The sequence below is a fragment of the Kogia breviceps genome, chromosome 4 (assembly GCF_026419965.1).
Source record: "Kogia breviceps isolate mKogBre1 chromosome 4, mKogBre1 haplotype 1, whole genome shotgun sequence".
In the NCBI taxonomy this organism is placed as follows: Eukaryota; Metazoa; Chordata; class Mammalia; order Artiodactyla; family Physeteridae; genus Kogia; species Kogia breviceps.
Window position 1 is genome coordinate 178,208,523 of NC_081313.1, and position 15,168 is coordinate 178,223,690.

The 15,168-nt window shown below is 61.4% G+C and overlaps 2 protein-coding genes across 4 annotated transcripts; both read left to right on the top strand.

The window, feature by feature from the left end:
- The first annotated feature begins 6,133 nt into the window (after positions 1 to 6,133).
- Positions 6,134 to 11,553, top strand: DUS3L (dihydrouridine synthase 3 like). Of its 3 annotated transcripts, none has more exons than XM_059059852.2 (13): positions 6,134 to 6,364; positions 7,401 to 7,692; positions 7,947 to 8,459; positions 8,834 to 8,875; positions 9,031 to 9,183; positions 9,393 to 9,509; positions 9,689 to 9,754; positions 9,848 to 9,958; positions 10,211 to 10,307; positions 10,467 to 10,542; positions 10,888 to 11,076; positions 11,152 to 11,280; positions 11,399 to 11,553. In XM_059059852.2, the coding sequence occupies exons 1-13, from the start codon at positions 6,267 to 6,269 to the stop codon at positions 11,469 to 11,471; spliced, it is 1,956 nt and encodes a 651-aa protein (XP_058915835.1). In that variant the 5' UTR covers positions 6,134 to 6,266; the 3' UTR covers positions 11,472 to 11,553. The 3 variants fall into 3 exon arrangements, 2 of the variants coding, with proteins under 2 accessions (XP_058915835.1, XP_066889072.1); XR_010840458.1 differs by having other exon boundaries at positions 6,181 to 6,364; positions 10,105 to 10,272; XM_067032971.1 differs by lacking the exon at positions 7,947 to 8,459 and having other exon boundaries at positions 6,184 to 6,364.
- A 174-nt stretch (positions 11,554 to 11,727) lies between these two features.
- PRR22 (proline rich 22) lies at positions 11,728 to 14,051 on the top strand. Its single transcript, XM_059059866.2, has 3 exons — positions 11,728 to 12,230; positions 12,523 to 12,585; positions 13,013 to 14,051. Exons 1-3 carry the CDS (start codon positions 12,101 to 12,103, stop codon positions 14,032 to 14,034), a joined length of 1,215 nt encoding a protein of 404 aa, XP_058915849.1. The 5' UTR covers positions 11,728 to 12,100; the 3' UTR covers positions 14,035 to 14,051.
- Positions 14,052 to 15,168: the final 1,117 nt, after the last annotated feature.

Here is a 15,168-nt window from a genome sequence, read left to right on the forward strand (position 1 = left end):
ACCCTGTCACACTGGCTGACTCACATGGTAGCGGGAACTGGGGCACACACGGGCATGCCCACCCTTGGCCCCCACCCCCCTCAAGGAGCCGTCTGGGCCCAGCTGCCCGGGAGGCCGAGGGGATTCAGGGGCTGGTTCCATTTGCAGGAAACACGGGTATTTACAATGCTTTATTTTTAAACCTTCCTTGTTCCAGACTGGGGCTGCTGTGGGGCAGGGTGGGTGGAACTCAGCCTTGAACCTCCCACGCTGAAAGTGCAGCCCGTGGCCAGGGACTGTGGTCTCCCCAGTGCACGGATGGTGGGGAAGAAGCTCAGCGAAGAGCAGGGGGCACCCAAGGGCCTGTGGCCCCTGGGGCTGATTTGAGCCTGCTGGCCCCAAGGTCAAGGCTGAGGCAGGGGTGGGACAGTGCAGGGGCAGCCAGAACCCAGGCCCCACCACTTGCCCGCCCCCACCCCGGTGTTTGCCGGGAAATTAGTTCCGCTCCTTCACTACCTCCTCACCACCCCCAGGCAGCTCCAGGCAACGCCTCCCCTTCCCCAGCGTGCTTGGAGCCCACGTGGCAGTTATGAAACCCGAGGATCAGAGAGGTCAAGACACTGGCCCAAGGTCACACAGTAAGGCGGAGGTTCAGATCTGGGGCTGGATGACTCCAGAACGTTCAGCCATGGCCCCCAGCTGCTCCTCCACCCCTGTCCCCTGGGGGCCGGCCCCCCGCCACCCCCGCCCCCGCGATGGCCACCGCTCCCCAGGAGGAGTGTTCTGTCCATGGGTGGAGGCCTAGGTGGAAGTTTTGGGAGGCCAGGAGCCTCTGGCCAAGACGCAGACTTGGCTGGTGGAGGAGTTTCCATCTTAGCGCCAGGAGCTGGTCCAGGCCCTGCAGGCCCAGGGCTGCACCTCGGGGACCCCTCCAGGGAGCAGCCCCATGGGGGTGGAAGTGGCCCGGCTCCCTCTGGGTCCTCTGTCCCCCCAGCTGCCCCCCCAGCCAGAGCATCCCCTCACAATAAGCGTTACTCCATCCCCCAGCGCTGGTGGCTGAGCTTGCTGCTCTCCAGTTTCCCCATCTGTGAAATGGTTCCTGTGTTTGTTCTGTGCCCAGTGCAGACCCGCGGCTGTGGGAAGTGAGTGTCGTCTTCCCATGGAGACACGAGGGGAATGCCCAGGGCCACTGGGCCACCTCAGCACAGGGCTGCTGATTATCAGCCAAGAGGCTCCCTGAAACCAGCTTTCGGGGCTCCTGTTGACACAGTTATCCTCACCAAGAGCTGGATGATGCTGAGGGCCGAGAGAGGCCTCAGCCCCTACAGGGAGCACAGCTGGAGCCCCACTCCTGGCTGGGGGTCGGAGCAAGGGCCGCGGGGACCAGGGTAGGAGCCGGCCCGACTGGCCGGAATGGGGCCCACGAGGCCTTGTGAGTGGCAGGAAGGAGCTGCCTGGTTCCAGAAGAGGATGGGAAAAGCAAGGCCGGCAGCCGTCCCCACAGGGCCATTTGCAGCCGCAGGTCACAGATCGAGGGCCCTGTCCCTGGAGGGCCCACGTCGGCAAGGCGGGAAAGCCATCAGGCCTGGGGGGAGAGGGGTGGGGAGGTGGGTGGGGTAGGCCTTGGGGTTGGGGGACACCTGAGAGGTGCGGCCCGGGCTGAAGACCTTATGGGAGCTTACAGACACCCCCCCACACACCCCCGAGAAGCCACAAACGTGTGGACACTATGTGTGTATCCACGCACACACATACAGCAGACACGCAGACACATGCTCACGGACTCTTAAATACGCACATCGACGCGCAGACACACAATTACACACACAGATGTCCCCCAAAGTCAATCATACTCTGCAAATGCATATACGCCATCACACACGCTCACACGGACACACATAGTACACACGCACACACTCAGATATGTATGGCAGCCCCAGCCCCTGAGGCTCCCAGGCGCCACATACATCCCGGCACCCTGGCTCTCGCCACCCGCCAGCCTGGCCCTGCCTTCTCTCGTCCTTGGCCCGGGCTGCCCTAATCCTGGTCTCGTGTCCCGAAGCCAGAAGATAAGGGGCAGCTGCAGCCCCAGATAAAGAGGCACAGCCACAAATCCGGGGCGGCCCTGGCGGCAACGGGCAAAGAGCCCAGGCCGCACCTGCCCTGTGCTTCCTCCCCTATCTGGCCTGGTTGAGAGGGACAGAGAGAGAGCAGGGGAGACAGAGATGTGGAGGGGAGAGAGAGACAGAGGGGGGAGATTCCTGGGGCGGGGGCGGGCAGCAGAGAAATGGAGACAGATGCAGAGAGAGATGCAGAGAGAGAGAAAGATGGAGAGAGACAATACATGGCGGAAAGAGAAATGCAGAGAAAGATATGAGATAGACACACAGGGAGAAGGAAATACAGAAAGAGACCCAAAAAAACTGAGACAGAAACAGGAAGAATAAATGAAAGGGACAGAGGCAGGGGGAGCCCCAGCGACTGGGCTGAGTGCCAGTGGCACCTTCCCAAGGCTCTGCCCAACCCCCTCCGGGGTGCCTCAGTCTCTCCACCTGCTCGGGGGCCCCAGCGCGACCTGCCTCCCTCCTGCTTCCTCAGATCAGCCAAGGTCAGGCATTGGTACGACTCACGCCTGGTTCAGGGTTGGCGGGGGACATCTCTCTCAATGTCCCCACGCTCTCCAGGCTGACACCCGGGAAGTCCTCAGCTTCCTGCCAAATCCTCAGTGAAGGTGGGACCCCCACCCAGCAGGTCCTGCCCCCTGTGCCTCAGTTTCCCTAGCTATGAGAAGATGCATTCACTCAGCAAGTGTTCACTGAGCACCTACTGTGTTCCAGGCCCGGTGCTGCATGGTGGCAACACAGAGTGACCGGAGCAGACCTGACTCCCACCAGCCCTGGGTTCATAGTTTAATGGGGAAGATCCTCAACGCATCCCTTTTCCAGAGAAGGAGAAGTTGAGAACAGAAGGGTGAGTGGAATGAGCAAGGTGGCTGGGTGCAGGGAATAGTGTTCCTGGGAGAGGGAACAGCATGTGCAAAGGCTGGGAGGTAAGACTGGCTCCTGGGAGGTCTGGAATGAACTTGGTGCTTGAGTTTAGGGAGTGAGGAGGTGAAGAGGGATGAAGCTGGGGAAGGCAGCAGGGGCTGGGTTATGCAGGAAACTTGGGGCTGTGGTACAGGGCTGGGGCAGTAGGGAGCCATGGAAGGATTGGGAGCAGGGGAGGGCCATGGTCAGATCTAGAAAGATTTAGAAAGAGCTGTGGGAGGCTGGGCTGTTGGGGGCAGGATGCGAGATTGAGGCCTGGAAGGGGTGTTGGTGGGAGAGGGGATAGACTAGAGAGAGACCCTGGAGAGAAAGTAAGGGGGACATGGGGACCGACAGGCTGTTGGGAGAGAGACAGGCAGGGAGGCTGACGCCCAGACCTCTGGCTAGGCGGTGGTGCAGCCCCTGGGCCAGGGACCTCTGCAGCCCGTGGATTCAGGTAGCGTTGGGTTGAATACCTGTTCCCTCCACATAAGATCAGAGAGAGGAATAACGAAGTTAATACATGAAAAGACCTTAGGACAGAGCCTGGCATACAGTAAGTGCTCAAAAATTGTCTAGCTACTGGTAAATGATTAATATTACACCATTATAGTAACATAATAAATAATAACAATTAACAGGAATTCCCTGGCGGTCCAGCGCTTAGGACTCAGCACTTTCACTGCTAGGGCCTCAGGTTTAATCCCCAGCTGGGGAACTAAGATTCCGCAAGCCGCGCAGTGCAGCCCCCCCGCCCCCCAAAAAGCAAGCAATTAATAGTCACTTGTATGAATACCATAGTTATTAATGGCCAGTCCACAGTCTCCCTTTCTCCCCCTCCCCACAGGAAGCGTTCCAGGACTGCCTTACACAGAGAAGGCAGGTCCTCACAGGGCAGAGCCAAGGAGCCCCAGAGGGCTCTCCTTGGAGGCGGAGGCTCATTCCTGAGGTTGCCCTCTGTAGGCCTCGGTTTCCCCACCTGAACAATTGTCTCCCCAGAGCGGTCTGGGTGCCCGTGGGATGATGTCACGGAGACGATGGTAGAACCTCAGGAGGCAATGGGACGGGCACCTCAGGAAGAAGCGAGCTCTTGTCCCTGGAGGTGGGTAAGGGGGGCTGAGTCTCCCAAGGACCGCTGTGGTTGCTTCCAGAGTCCCCGACTCCACTGTTTTATTCCCAGACTGTCCTATAGAGGGCGGCCAAGGCCAGAGATGGAAGACAAGCTGCTCCCCGCCCCCATTCCATTTTCTCCCAGGTCTCGGAAAAGCTGGTGCTGAGCCTGTTGTGGGCTCAGGCAAATCCTTTCCCTCCTCAGGCCTCAGTTTCTCCATCTGTCACTCAAGGAACACAGTCCCTGGCTCACTTCCTGCTCAGGGAAAGCTCTGTCAAGTTTAGCAGTGAAATGCAGGGGGAGCTAAGGGATTGGGTATTCCCATTCTGCAGTATGTTCATGTAATTCAAGGCAAATAATAGTAATAAGGTAACAGTCACAACAGTAGTCATTAACATTTGTTGATTGTTATTTATTGAATCCTTACTTTCTAAAAGAGATATTTCTATCAGCCCCATTTTTCTGATAAGGAGACTGAGGCACAGAGAAGTTAAAGGACAAGGTTCTGGACTTCCCTGGTGGAGCAGTGGTTAGGAATCTGCCTGCCCGTGCAGGGGACGTGGGTTTGATGCCTGGTCCGGGAAGATCCCACATGCCGCGGAGCAACTAAGCCCGTGGGCCACAACTACTGAGCCTGCGATCTAGCGCCCTCGAGCCACAACTACTGAAGCCCATGCGCCTAGAGCCCGTGCTCCGCAACAAGAGAAGCCACCGCAGTGAGACGCCTGTGCACCACAATGAAGGGTAGCTCCTGCTCGCCGCAACGAGAGAAAGCCCGGGTGCGGCAAAGGAGACCCAACGCAGCCAAAAATAAATAAATTTTTTAAATAAATAAATAAATAAATTTTTTAAAAGGACAGTGTTCTGGGACTTCCCTGGTGGTCCAGACTCCGAGCTCCCAATGCAGGGGGCCCAGGTTCGATCCCTGGTCGGGGAACTAGATCCCTCATACATGCTGCAACTAAGAAGTCTGCATGCCACAACTAAAAGATCCGGCATGCTGCAACTAAAAGATCCTGCATGCTGCAACGAAGATCCCTCATGCTGCAACTAAGAGCCGGCGCAGCCAAAAATAAATAAATAAATATTTTAGGAAAAAAAAAAAAAAAAGGACAATGTTCCCAGATGGTAAGTGGAAGTTTTCGAAATTGGCAGGCTGAGTCCAGAGCCCTAAGGTCCCTGTACTACATCAAGGCTCTTTCAGAAACAGGGAGCTTTAGGAGGGTGCAACAGAGCATGGTGGGGACTGTGGAAAATGAGGACTAGATTCTGCTGTCCTTGGTTGTTTGCCCTCCCACTTCCCTCGGGGTAAAATCCCAAATTCTCCCAAAGGCCCACAAGGCCCTGCAAGACCTACCCCCTTCACCTCCCTGCTCTCACCTCCTCCCTCTTTCCCCCTCCCTCACTCAGCAGCAACCACACAGGGTTCACTCTTTCCAACACACCAGGCACGGTCCTGCCTCAGGGCCTTTGCACTGGCTGTTCCCTCAACGTGGAACACTTTTTCCTCCGATATCCCTATTTCTCTCCTTCACTTCTTTCGAAAATACTCAAATGTTACCTTCTCAGTGAAGAAGCTTTCCCTGACCATTCTATTAAGAACTACAACCACCAAAAATGGCTTCCCCACTTCCCCTTCCCTGCTTCATTACTGTCCGACATACAGTATACCTTACTTATGTATTATGTTGTCTTCACCACTCCTATCTCAACTTTTAAAGGCAAGGATTTTTTGGTCTGTTTTATTCACTACTGCACCCTTGGCATCTAGGACAGCATCTAGCACACAGGCACTCGACGAGTTATTTGTTGAATGAACGCCCTAAATAAAACTAGCAGTATTTAAACAATTAAAAACCCCATCAGGAAATCCAAACACTTCTGTGGGCCGATTGTGGCCGGCGAGAAGCCAGCTTCAGAGCCCCAAGTGGATTACTGAACATTTCCGGTTCCCGCATAGGGCTCAGGGGTATATACGGGAGCCGAGGCCCCACCCCCTCTTAGGCTCCGCCCAACTGCGTCGACGCGCATACAATGGCGTCACTTGGAGCGACCCAGGCATGCGCATTTCACTAGTACGACTGGGGAAGACACACGCGCGACCCGGAAGGCCTCGCCGCAACACTCCAACGCGGGCGTGAGGGGGGCCGATGGCGGAGGGAGCGGTGGAAGCCCCAGCAGAGAGTGGTGGTGGTGGCGACCCAGGAGCCATCGAGCCGGAACGGGGAGTAGCGTCCATTAAACTTCAGTGAGTCGCTGGGTCGGGGGAGCAGTTCACGGTGCCTTCCCGGCACCCGTAGCGCGGCCCGAGCGGCGCATGCCGGGAGCTGGGGCAGCGGCCCAGAGCGGGAAGCTTGCAGGCTCTTCTGTTTGGGCCCTTCCTCCGCTCGCAGGGTCAGCGAGCAGCCGGTGTCACGCACGTTGGGGACTGTCACATGTGCGAAAGACACCGCGGTACATGCTGGGGTGGGCGGGGTTTGAGGCGGAGGCCGCAGTGCATGCTGGGGAGTGTAGTCCCAGCATACGGCGGGAACAGCGCAAGTGCACCTCAGGCCAGCTGCAGTTACAGGCGGGGAATTGTGTCTGAGGTGAGTGCCGGGGAGCATGCTGGGGCTTGTAGGGCTGAAAGGCATGCTAGGAAATGCGGCGGTTCTGGACCCGTTGCTAGGCACGCGGGAACATGTAGTTTCCTTTAGCCTAACATAGCCGGGGGCGTTCACACCTCACACCTGTACTTCATCAGTCTGAGCATTGGTGACCCAGGAACAAAATATGTCCTCCCTGGGATTTCCCTGGTGGTCCAGCGGTAGAGAATCCGCCTTCCGATGTAGGGGACGCGGGCTCCATCCCTGGTGGAGGAACTAAGATCCCACTTGCTGGGGGGCAACTAAGCCTGCGCGCCACAACCACTGAGCTCGTGTGCTGCAAACTGCAGAGCCCATGCGCCCTGGAGTCCTCGCGACACAACTAGAAAGAGAGAAAACCCGCATGCCATAACTAGAGAGAAGCCTGCGTGCCACAGTGAAGACCGTGCGTGCAGCAACTAAGACCCGACGCAGCCAAAAAATAATAATAAAGAAAATAGACAAAATAGGTCCTCCCTGTGGCCTTGAGGTGCTCTTAGGCTGGCAGCTGGCTAGTTCTAAGTAGTGAGCACCCCATCAGTAGAAGCATGTAAGCAGGGACAAGTGTTCTCAGTCCCTTTCCCCAGCGTTCATTGAATCTGAGCTCAGGGGAGGGACTTCTTCCACAAGCCCTCCTTTCTTCTGCCCCTCCGCTGGCAGATACCTAACCTCCAAGGAGCACTTCCACGAATTCCTGGAAACCAAAGGGCAGGAGAAGCCCAGCCAGGAAACCGAGGCTGGAGACCCTGCTGGCAATGAGCTGGCTGAGCCTGAGGCCAAGCGGATCCGGCTGGAGGACGGGCAGACAGAGGACAGGCAGACAGAGGAGGAGGCTGTTGAGCCTGGGGAGAAGCCACAGGCTCAGAAGAGGGCCCGGGGTCAGAACAAGTGCCGGCCCCATGTGAAGCCCACCCACTATGACAAGAACAGGCTCTGCCCCTCCTTGGTCCAGGTGAGTGTCATTGTCACTAGAAAGCCCCAGAGGCCTTGAATGTGAGCCTCTTTGCCCCCCATTCAATCTTCATGATGTTATGATGTAAGTATCGTTATTGTTCCCATCTTCCAGGTGAAGAAACTGAGGTTTGGTGAGGTAACTGACTTGTCTGAGGACACACAGGAGGGGAGAGAGCTGAGGTTCAAACCCAGCCTGCCTGGCTGCCTCAACATCTCCCTGTCCTCCCTCATTGCCTCCCTGTTTCCCTGCAGGAATCCGCAGCTAAGTGTTTCTATGGTGACCGCTGCCGCTTCCTGCACGATGTGGGCCGCTACCTGGCGACCAAGCCAGCTGACCTGGGCCCCCACTGTGTGCTCTTTGAGACCTTTGGCAGGTGCCCCTATGGTGTGACCTGCCGCTTTGCCGGGGCCCATCTGGGGCCCGAGGGCCAGAATCTGGTGAAGGAGGGGTTGGTCCAGGCCCCGCCCATACGCAATGGTCTGGACAAGGTCCTGCAGCAGCAACTGCGAAAGCGCAAGATCCACTTCAAGCGTGCAGAGCAGGCCCTGCTCCAGCTGAGCAAGGGCCAGCTGCCAGGCCCCACTCCCGAAGCCACTGTCCCCGAGGTCATGGAGGCTGAGGGTGCCCCAGGGCAGGACAACTGTGATGCCCAGCAGGCCCCCCAGGGACCAGGCACCGTTGCCTCTCCCAGTGGCCCTTTAAGGACCTGCGGGCCCCTGACAGATGAGGATGTAGTCAGGTTGCAGCCCTGTGAGAAGAAGCGGGTACGTGTCATGGGCTTCCTGCAGAGGACACTAGCAATGTTGGGGGCAGATAGAGCTGGACACTCACTCCCAGCTCTGGAGGGTCTGGGCTGTGGCAGAGCGGGGCAGTGGGAAAGGTTTCCTGGAAGAGAGGGCATTGGGACTGGGGTTTTGACGGTTGAGTAGAAGTCTCTAGTGGAGGAGAACATGGAGAAGAGAACATTACTGGGGGAGGAATTGGTTGGCCTGTGCAGAGGCACGGCGGTGAAAGGGAGCCAGGCTGATTGGGGCAGGACAAAGCGTGTGGGGCAAAGACTGGGGAGGCTTGAGGCTTGAGAGGCCTTGAAAGCCAGGTTGGAGGGTGGAGATTCATTGTGCATTTTCTTTCCCACCAGCTGGACATCAGTGGCAAACTGTACCTCGCCCCCCTCACCACGGTAGGACCCACAGTGAGGTGGGCCGGGAGCTGGCAGCGTGGTCATCCCAGCAGTACCCGCTGCCTCCCCACCCTGGGGGCTTGGGGCCTGGGTGGGTGTCTGGGGTCCCTGCCTGCTGCGCCCTCACATGTGAATCTGTCCCTTGCTGTCGCCAGTGCGGGAATCTGCCCTTCCGGCGGGTCTGTAAGCGCTTTGGGGCGGATGTGACGTGCGGGGAGATGGCTGTGTGCATCAACCTGCTGCAGGGCCAGACGTCTGAGTGGGCCCTGCTCAAACGCCACCCCTGCGAGGATGTCTTCGGCGTCCAGGTCGGTGCAGCCCCAAGGGAGGGAGGAGGGGCTCTCGGCTGCCATGTTTCAGAGCCAGGTTCAGGTCCGGGCTCTCCTGGCTCACTTCCCAGACCCCCTGCCTCAGCCACAGGCCAGGTGCCAGCCTGACGCACCTCCAGTAGCTGCTGGCCTTGGCACAGGGCCAGGCAGGGAGGGCCCCTCACCCACTGCCCGGCCACCCGCCACAGCTTGAGGGCGCCTTCCCCGACACCATGACCAAGTGTGCTGAGCTGCTGAACCGCACCATCGAGGTGGATTTCGTGGACATCAACGTCGGCTGCCCCATCGACCTCGTGTACAAGAAGGTACCAGCCGCTCAACCCTGGTGCCCCACGAAGGGCAGAATGTGGGTGGGCGGAGTCCCTGGGGAACCTGTGGTGGCCTGTGGGCCTCGCTTTCCCCATCTGTACAGCAAGGACAGCAGGGGCTGTCGGGCCCAGCCAGGGTCACGCGTTCCCAACCCTGAGCCGCCCATCTCTCCCAGGGCGGGGGCTGCGCCCTCATGAACCGCTCAGCCAAGTTCCAGCAGATCGTCCGCGGCATGAACCAGGTACAGCCCGAGACACCCTCCACCGCGGCCGTCCCCTGCGGCCATCCCCCACGGCCTGACCCCGGGCCCCACCAACCACACCCGTCCCCACAGGTGCTGGACGTGCCGCTGACCGTGAAGCTCCGCACGGGTGTCCATGAGCGCGTGAATCTGGCCCACCGGCTGCTGCCCGAGCTGCGGGACTGGGGGGCCGCGCTGGTCACGGTGGGTCTCGGGGCACAGCGGGTGTTGGGGCCCCCGAGGTGCACCCCTTTCTAACCGTTCCTCCCTTCTGCGCCTCCCTCCTGGTCTTTGGCTCTCTCTCCATCTCTGTCTCTGTCTGTCTGTCTGTCTCTCTCTCTCTCTCTCAGTCTGTCTCTCCTGGGCTTTCTGGGTGTTTTTCTCTCTCTCTGTCTCTGTCTGATTCTCCGCCCCCCTGCACCTCCCTCCCTCCCTACCTGGCTGCCTCTCCTCCAGCTCCACGGCCGCTCGCGGGAGCAGCGCTACACCAAGCTGGCCGACTGGCGGTACATCGAACAGTGCGTGACAGCAGCCAGCCCTATGCCCCTTTTCGGTGGGTCCCCTGCCACCAGAGGCCACGCACCGGGGCCCACCCCTCACCTGGGCCCCCTCCTGCCCCGATGGGGAATGCTGCTGGGCTGACAAGAACCCCCGAAGCCGCGGCATCCCCGCCTGCATGCAGCTCCCTGAGGCCCCAGTCTCTGTCCCTCAGGAAACGGGGACATCTTGTCGTATGAGGACGCCAACCGTGCCATGCAGACTGGCGTCGCTGGGATCATGATCGCCCGGTGAGTGTGCCCGGGGCGGGGGATACAAAGAACCCGCCGGGGCTGCCCCTGAGCGCCTAGCCTGCAGCTCGGGGAAGGTGAGGGCGCGTCTGTTTGTCCCCAGCGCCGGTGCCCCCAGCCCACCTGCCCACCCCCTGCTCTGTTACTCCCCGGGCAGGGACATGTCAGAGGCGGCTGCTTATGGGGCGGGGGGCAGGGACGGGAAGTGTCTGTAGCTGTGGCTCAGGGCTGTGGCTTGGAACTCTTGGGCTTTGAAGGTTGTGTGAGCGTGGCCGGGAGGTTGGGGACCATGGGTTTGGGGGTTGGGGTTCCACCACTGGCCTGCTGACCACCACCCGCCCGCAGCGGCGCCCTGCTCAAGCCGTGGCTGTTCACGGAGATCAAGGAGCAGCGGCATTGGGACATCTCGTCGTCTGAGCGCCTGGACATCCTGCGGGACTTCGCGCACTACGGCCTGGAGCACTGGGGCTCGGACACGCAGGGCGTGGAGAAGACACGCCGCTTCCTCCTTGAGTGGCTCTCCTTCCTGTGCAGGTGGGATCGGGGTGGTGGGGCGGGGTGTCTTGGGGAGGCCCAGCCCAACCCCGTTCCCGGCGCCCCGGTCCGCAGGTACGTACCCGTGGGCCTGCTGGAGCGGCTCCCGCAGAGGATCAACGAGCGGCCGCCCTACTACCTGGGCCGCAACTACCTGGAGACGCTCATGGCCAGCCAGAAGGCGGCCGACTGGATCCGCATCAGGTGCCCGGGAACCACCGAGGCCCTGGGAGATAGGGCGCCAGGGAGCCAGCGGGCGTGGGGCTAGCTGGGCTGGGGGCCGCCCTGCCCCAGGCCTGACCCTGCTCCTCCCTCCTCACAGCGAGATGCTGCTGGGACCCGTGCCGCCCAATTTCGTCTTCCTGCCCAAGCACAAGGCCAACGCCTACAAGTAGCCGCAGGGGTGGGCGGGGGTGTCTGAGCACCCAGCGGGCTCCCCAAGGAATCAGGCAATAAATTTTATTCTTTTAAATCCGAGGCCCTTTTGTGACCCTGAGGCTGTCTCATGCCCCCCCCACACCCCCGCCAGCTTTCCCCCACCATCCCCATCCCCGCAGCTCCCTCCTTCCTCACTCATTCACCAGCCCCATGCTAGCCACTGCTGGTGCCCAAAGGCCTTGACCACAAACAAGCCCCTGTAGCTCATGAGATGGGGCCTTGGCCTGTGTGGGTGTGGATCAGGGCTGGCTGCCTGGAGGAAGGGGCCTCGGAGCTGTCAGGCAGGCATTGCTGGCAGACGCGGAAGGTGGCAGATCGGGCCCAGTGTCCACCATGCTGTCTGTGATGCCCATCTCTGGCTGCCTTTGTTTCCGCATCTGCCCCTGCCCGCCTCCCCACCCCCCCACCCCCCCACGCCCCCGGAACCCTGACCAGTGGGTGGGCCGCAGCCTGGAATCCGGAATCCGCTGCCTGGAGTAACCAGAGAAACAGAACTCCACAGGACTTTGAGCCTCTTCTCTGGGCGGGCTGCCTGTGCTCCCACCTGCTGCCCTCCTGGCCTACCCGGACAGGCCCCTGCCTCCCCATGCAGCACCCCAAACCCTTCTACGCACCCGCCGCTCCCCAAGAAGGCTTCAGTCCCCAGAGCCTGGATGCCACCGAAGGGCCCGGCAGCCAGCCTGCTCCCGCCTGCACAGAGCCTCTTCCTGCTGTGGGTACGAGGGTGGGGGCACCCATCGGGGCAGGGACCAGGGCTCTGCCCGCCAGCCTCAGGACCCCACCCAGCTGCCTGGGTTTTTGTTTGTTTGTTTTATTTATTTATTTATTTTGCTGTGCTGGGTCTTATTTGCGGCATGCGGGATCTTTGTTGCCACGTGTGGGATCTTTAGTCGCAGTATGTGGGATCTAGTTCCCTGACCAGGGATGGAACCTGGCCCTGCGTTGGGAGCACAGAGTCTTAGCCACTGGACCACCGGGGAAGTCCCAGCTGCCTGTTTTTGTCCACAGGTTCTTCCAATGTCTATCACCCTCCAAACCTGGAGAAAGAGGTGTTTCCAGCTCCTCCAGCAGGTACAGGCCTCCCACCACCCCTTGATGACCGGGGAGTGGGCAGGGGGATCTTGCTGCCACCCCTGACCCTAGATGGCTCCCTCCTCCGAAGGCAAGGCCCGAGTCCCTGTCCCCCAAAGAGACCCCTGGACCAAGGTCTGTGTCCCTCATCCCCTAGATGGGGCCCTGAAGGCAAAGCCTATCTTTCCTGTTCCCCAAACAGGTCTCCCAAAGCCAGGCCAGTGTCCCCAGCCCCCCAGATGGGCCCCCAAAGCAAGGCCTGGCGCCCCTGACCTCTAGAGAGGGCCCCAAAGGCACAGCCTATGTCCCTGTTCCCCAAATGGACCCCAAAGTTGGTCCGTGTTCTCCATGCCCCACGATTTGGACCCCATCCACCCCAGGCGGGTCCCAGAACTGCCCCTCTCAGGGCTGCCCTCCTTGGCCACAGGTTTCCAGATGGCGCCCTGCGGGTGCTTCTTTGACCCCCGCGTCTACCGAATCGAGTGGGCCACCACCGACTTCGGCCAGTCGTCCCTGTACAAGCTGGCGGCCGGGGGCCCCGCCTTGCCGGGCACCTACTTCCTGGAGGCACAGCACTGCCTCAAGGCCCCGGTGCCACCCCCGCCGCCCCCACTGTTCCCCCAGTACCAGCCGCCCCCCGCGGGGCCCCGGTACCTCATGCCCTGCTTCCCGCCCGAGGGGCCCGGGGCCGAGGCCCTGGGCTTCGTAGAGGACGGAGGGCCCCCCGCCTTGATCAAGCAAGGCCTGGCGCCCCTGCTGCCCGCCAAGGAGAGCAAGCTGCCCCTGCGGCTCATCATGCTGCCCGCCGAGGCCACGCTGCCCCCTGGCGCCTGTGGCCCTCTCAAGGGCCGCCTGACCTGGCTGGCTGGGCCCAGCGAGCCCTTGACCCTCCCCTTCCAGGAGCCGCCCCCCGGCGCCGGGCCCAGCCCGCCGTACCCGCCGGCCCCCACCGAGCCCAAGGCGGCCCCGCCGCGGGCAGGCGAGGCCAGGACCCCTGAGGTGGCCAGGGCCTTCACGCCGCCCAAGGTGGTGATGCTCGAGGACGCGATGAAGCTCTTTGACTGCCTGCCGGGTGGCGCCGAGCCCGCCGGGGCCCCGTGCAAGCCCCCTGGGCCCGCCCTGCCCGACAGCGGGGGCGGCGGGGACGACTCGTCCAGCGACATCCTCTCGCTGCACCTGCCCGATGAGCTGCTGTCCTTCGACTACAGCGTTCCCGAGATCCTGGATGCCGTGTCCAACGTGGACTACTTTTTCAACTTCAAGGCGCTGGACGAGGAGCCGCCGCGCCGCCTGGGGGCGCCCCCCCCCACCAAGCCCTCCGGCAAGCGGAAGGCCGGCAACTCAACTGCCAGGAAGGGGAGGCAGGGCAGCAAGGGCAAGCAGGCTGCGGTCTCCACCAGCGCCAGCCGCTTGGGGCCCAGGCAGGACCTGGGAGCCGCCCCCCATTAAAGCGGATTTGAGCTGTTTGTGCAGTGTCCGGTCGGTGGCATTCGGGGGCCGTGGGCCGTCCCCTCGCCCGCCCTGTCGTCCAGCGGGCCCTGGGCCACGTGGTGAGGCCCCTCGGTACCCCGGCGCCTTCCGGGTGCCGGGCTTCCAGAGTGGAGTCGGGGAGCCCTAGACTTGGGGTTTGGGACAATCCCTCGTCTCCTAGCCCCAGAAAATCCAAGTCGTCCGCCGGCAGGGATGGGGGGCTGCTGGGAGCGGGGGAGACACTGTCCGCACTCCTGCACTGCAAGGATTTCACCTCCATGTTTGATGGGGAAAGTCAGGTCTGCCCACAGATGGGCAGGAACTTGCCTGGAGACGCAGCAGCAAGTGGGGTGGGGCCTGGGGAGAGGCCTGTGGGCTGGGCTCGGCCTCAGCCCAGGTGGAGGGGCGGGTGTCGCTGACGGTGAATGGGAAGGCCCCCGCTCGTGCTCACGTGGAGAGCTGGGGGGCCTGGGGTGCAGAGGCAAGTGCTGGGTGGAGGCCTGAGAGTGGGGGCAGGGCAGGCACGTGGGAGACGGTGTCCACCTGGCACACGGGTGACCCAAACGGGCGTGCACGTGATGGGGCGCGCAGAGTGCACCTGCAGCCCAGCTTGGGGGCCAGAGGCCACGGTGGGCGTGCCTGTCCCAGGATGGGCCTCCAGCCAGGCCCCGGGTGCTGGGTCCCCGCATCGGCCCAGCCACACCTGGGTTCTGCTTCCCAGAGGGCGGGGCTGCGGCGGTTTGGGAGCTTCAGTGCTTACACCTGTTCCCTCGTGCCCCAGCTGCTCCCTCTCCAGTCCACGGAGCTCCCTCCCCTCTGTATCCTGGGCCAGGCTGTCGTCCGCCTTTCGCTTCTGGAGAGCCCGGGGCAGCTGCCGGCCGCACCCTCCCGTGAAATACTCCAGGCGACTGTGAAGGGGGTGAGTCGGTTTCCCAGTGACACCTAAGGAGGTAAGGAGAGATGGAGCTCCCCTCGCCTGTCAGAGGAAGGGCCCTCCTGCCCCAGGCCCTGGGCTGGGTCTCGGGGACCTTCCCTGCTGGTCTCTGCTGGGGCACCCCAGGCGCTTGACTAGGATCCAGGAGGTGGCTGGGTGTGGGCAGGGGGTCTTGGCTG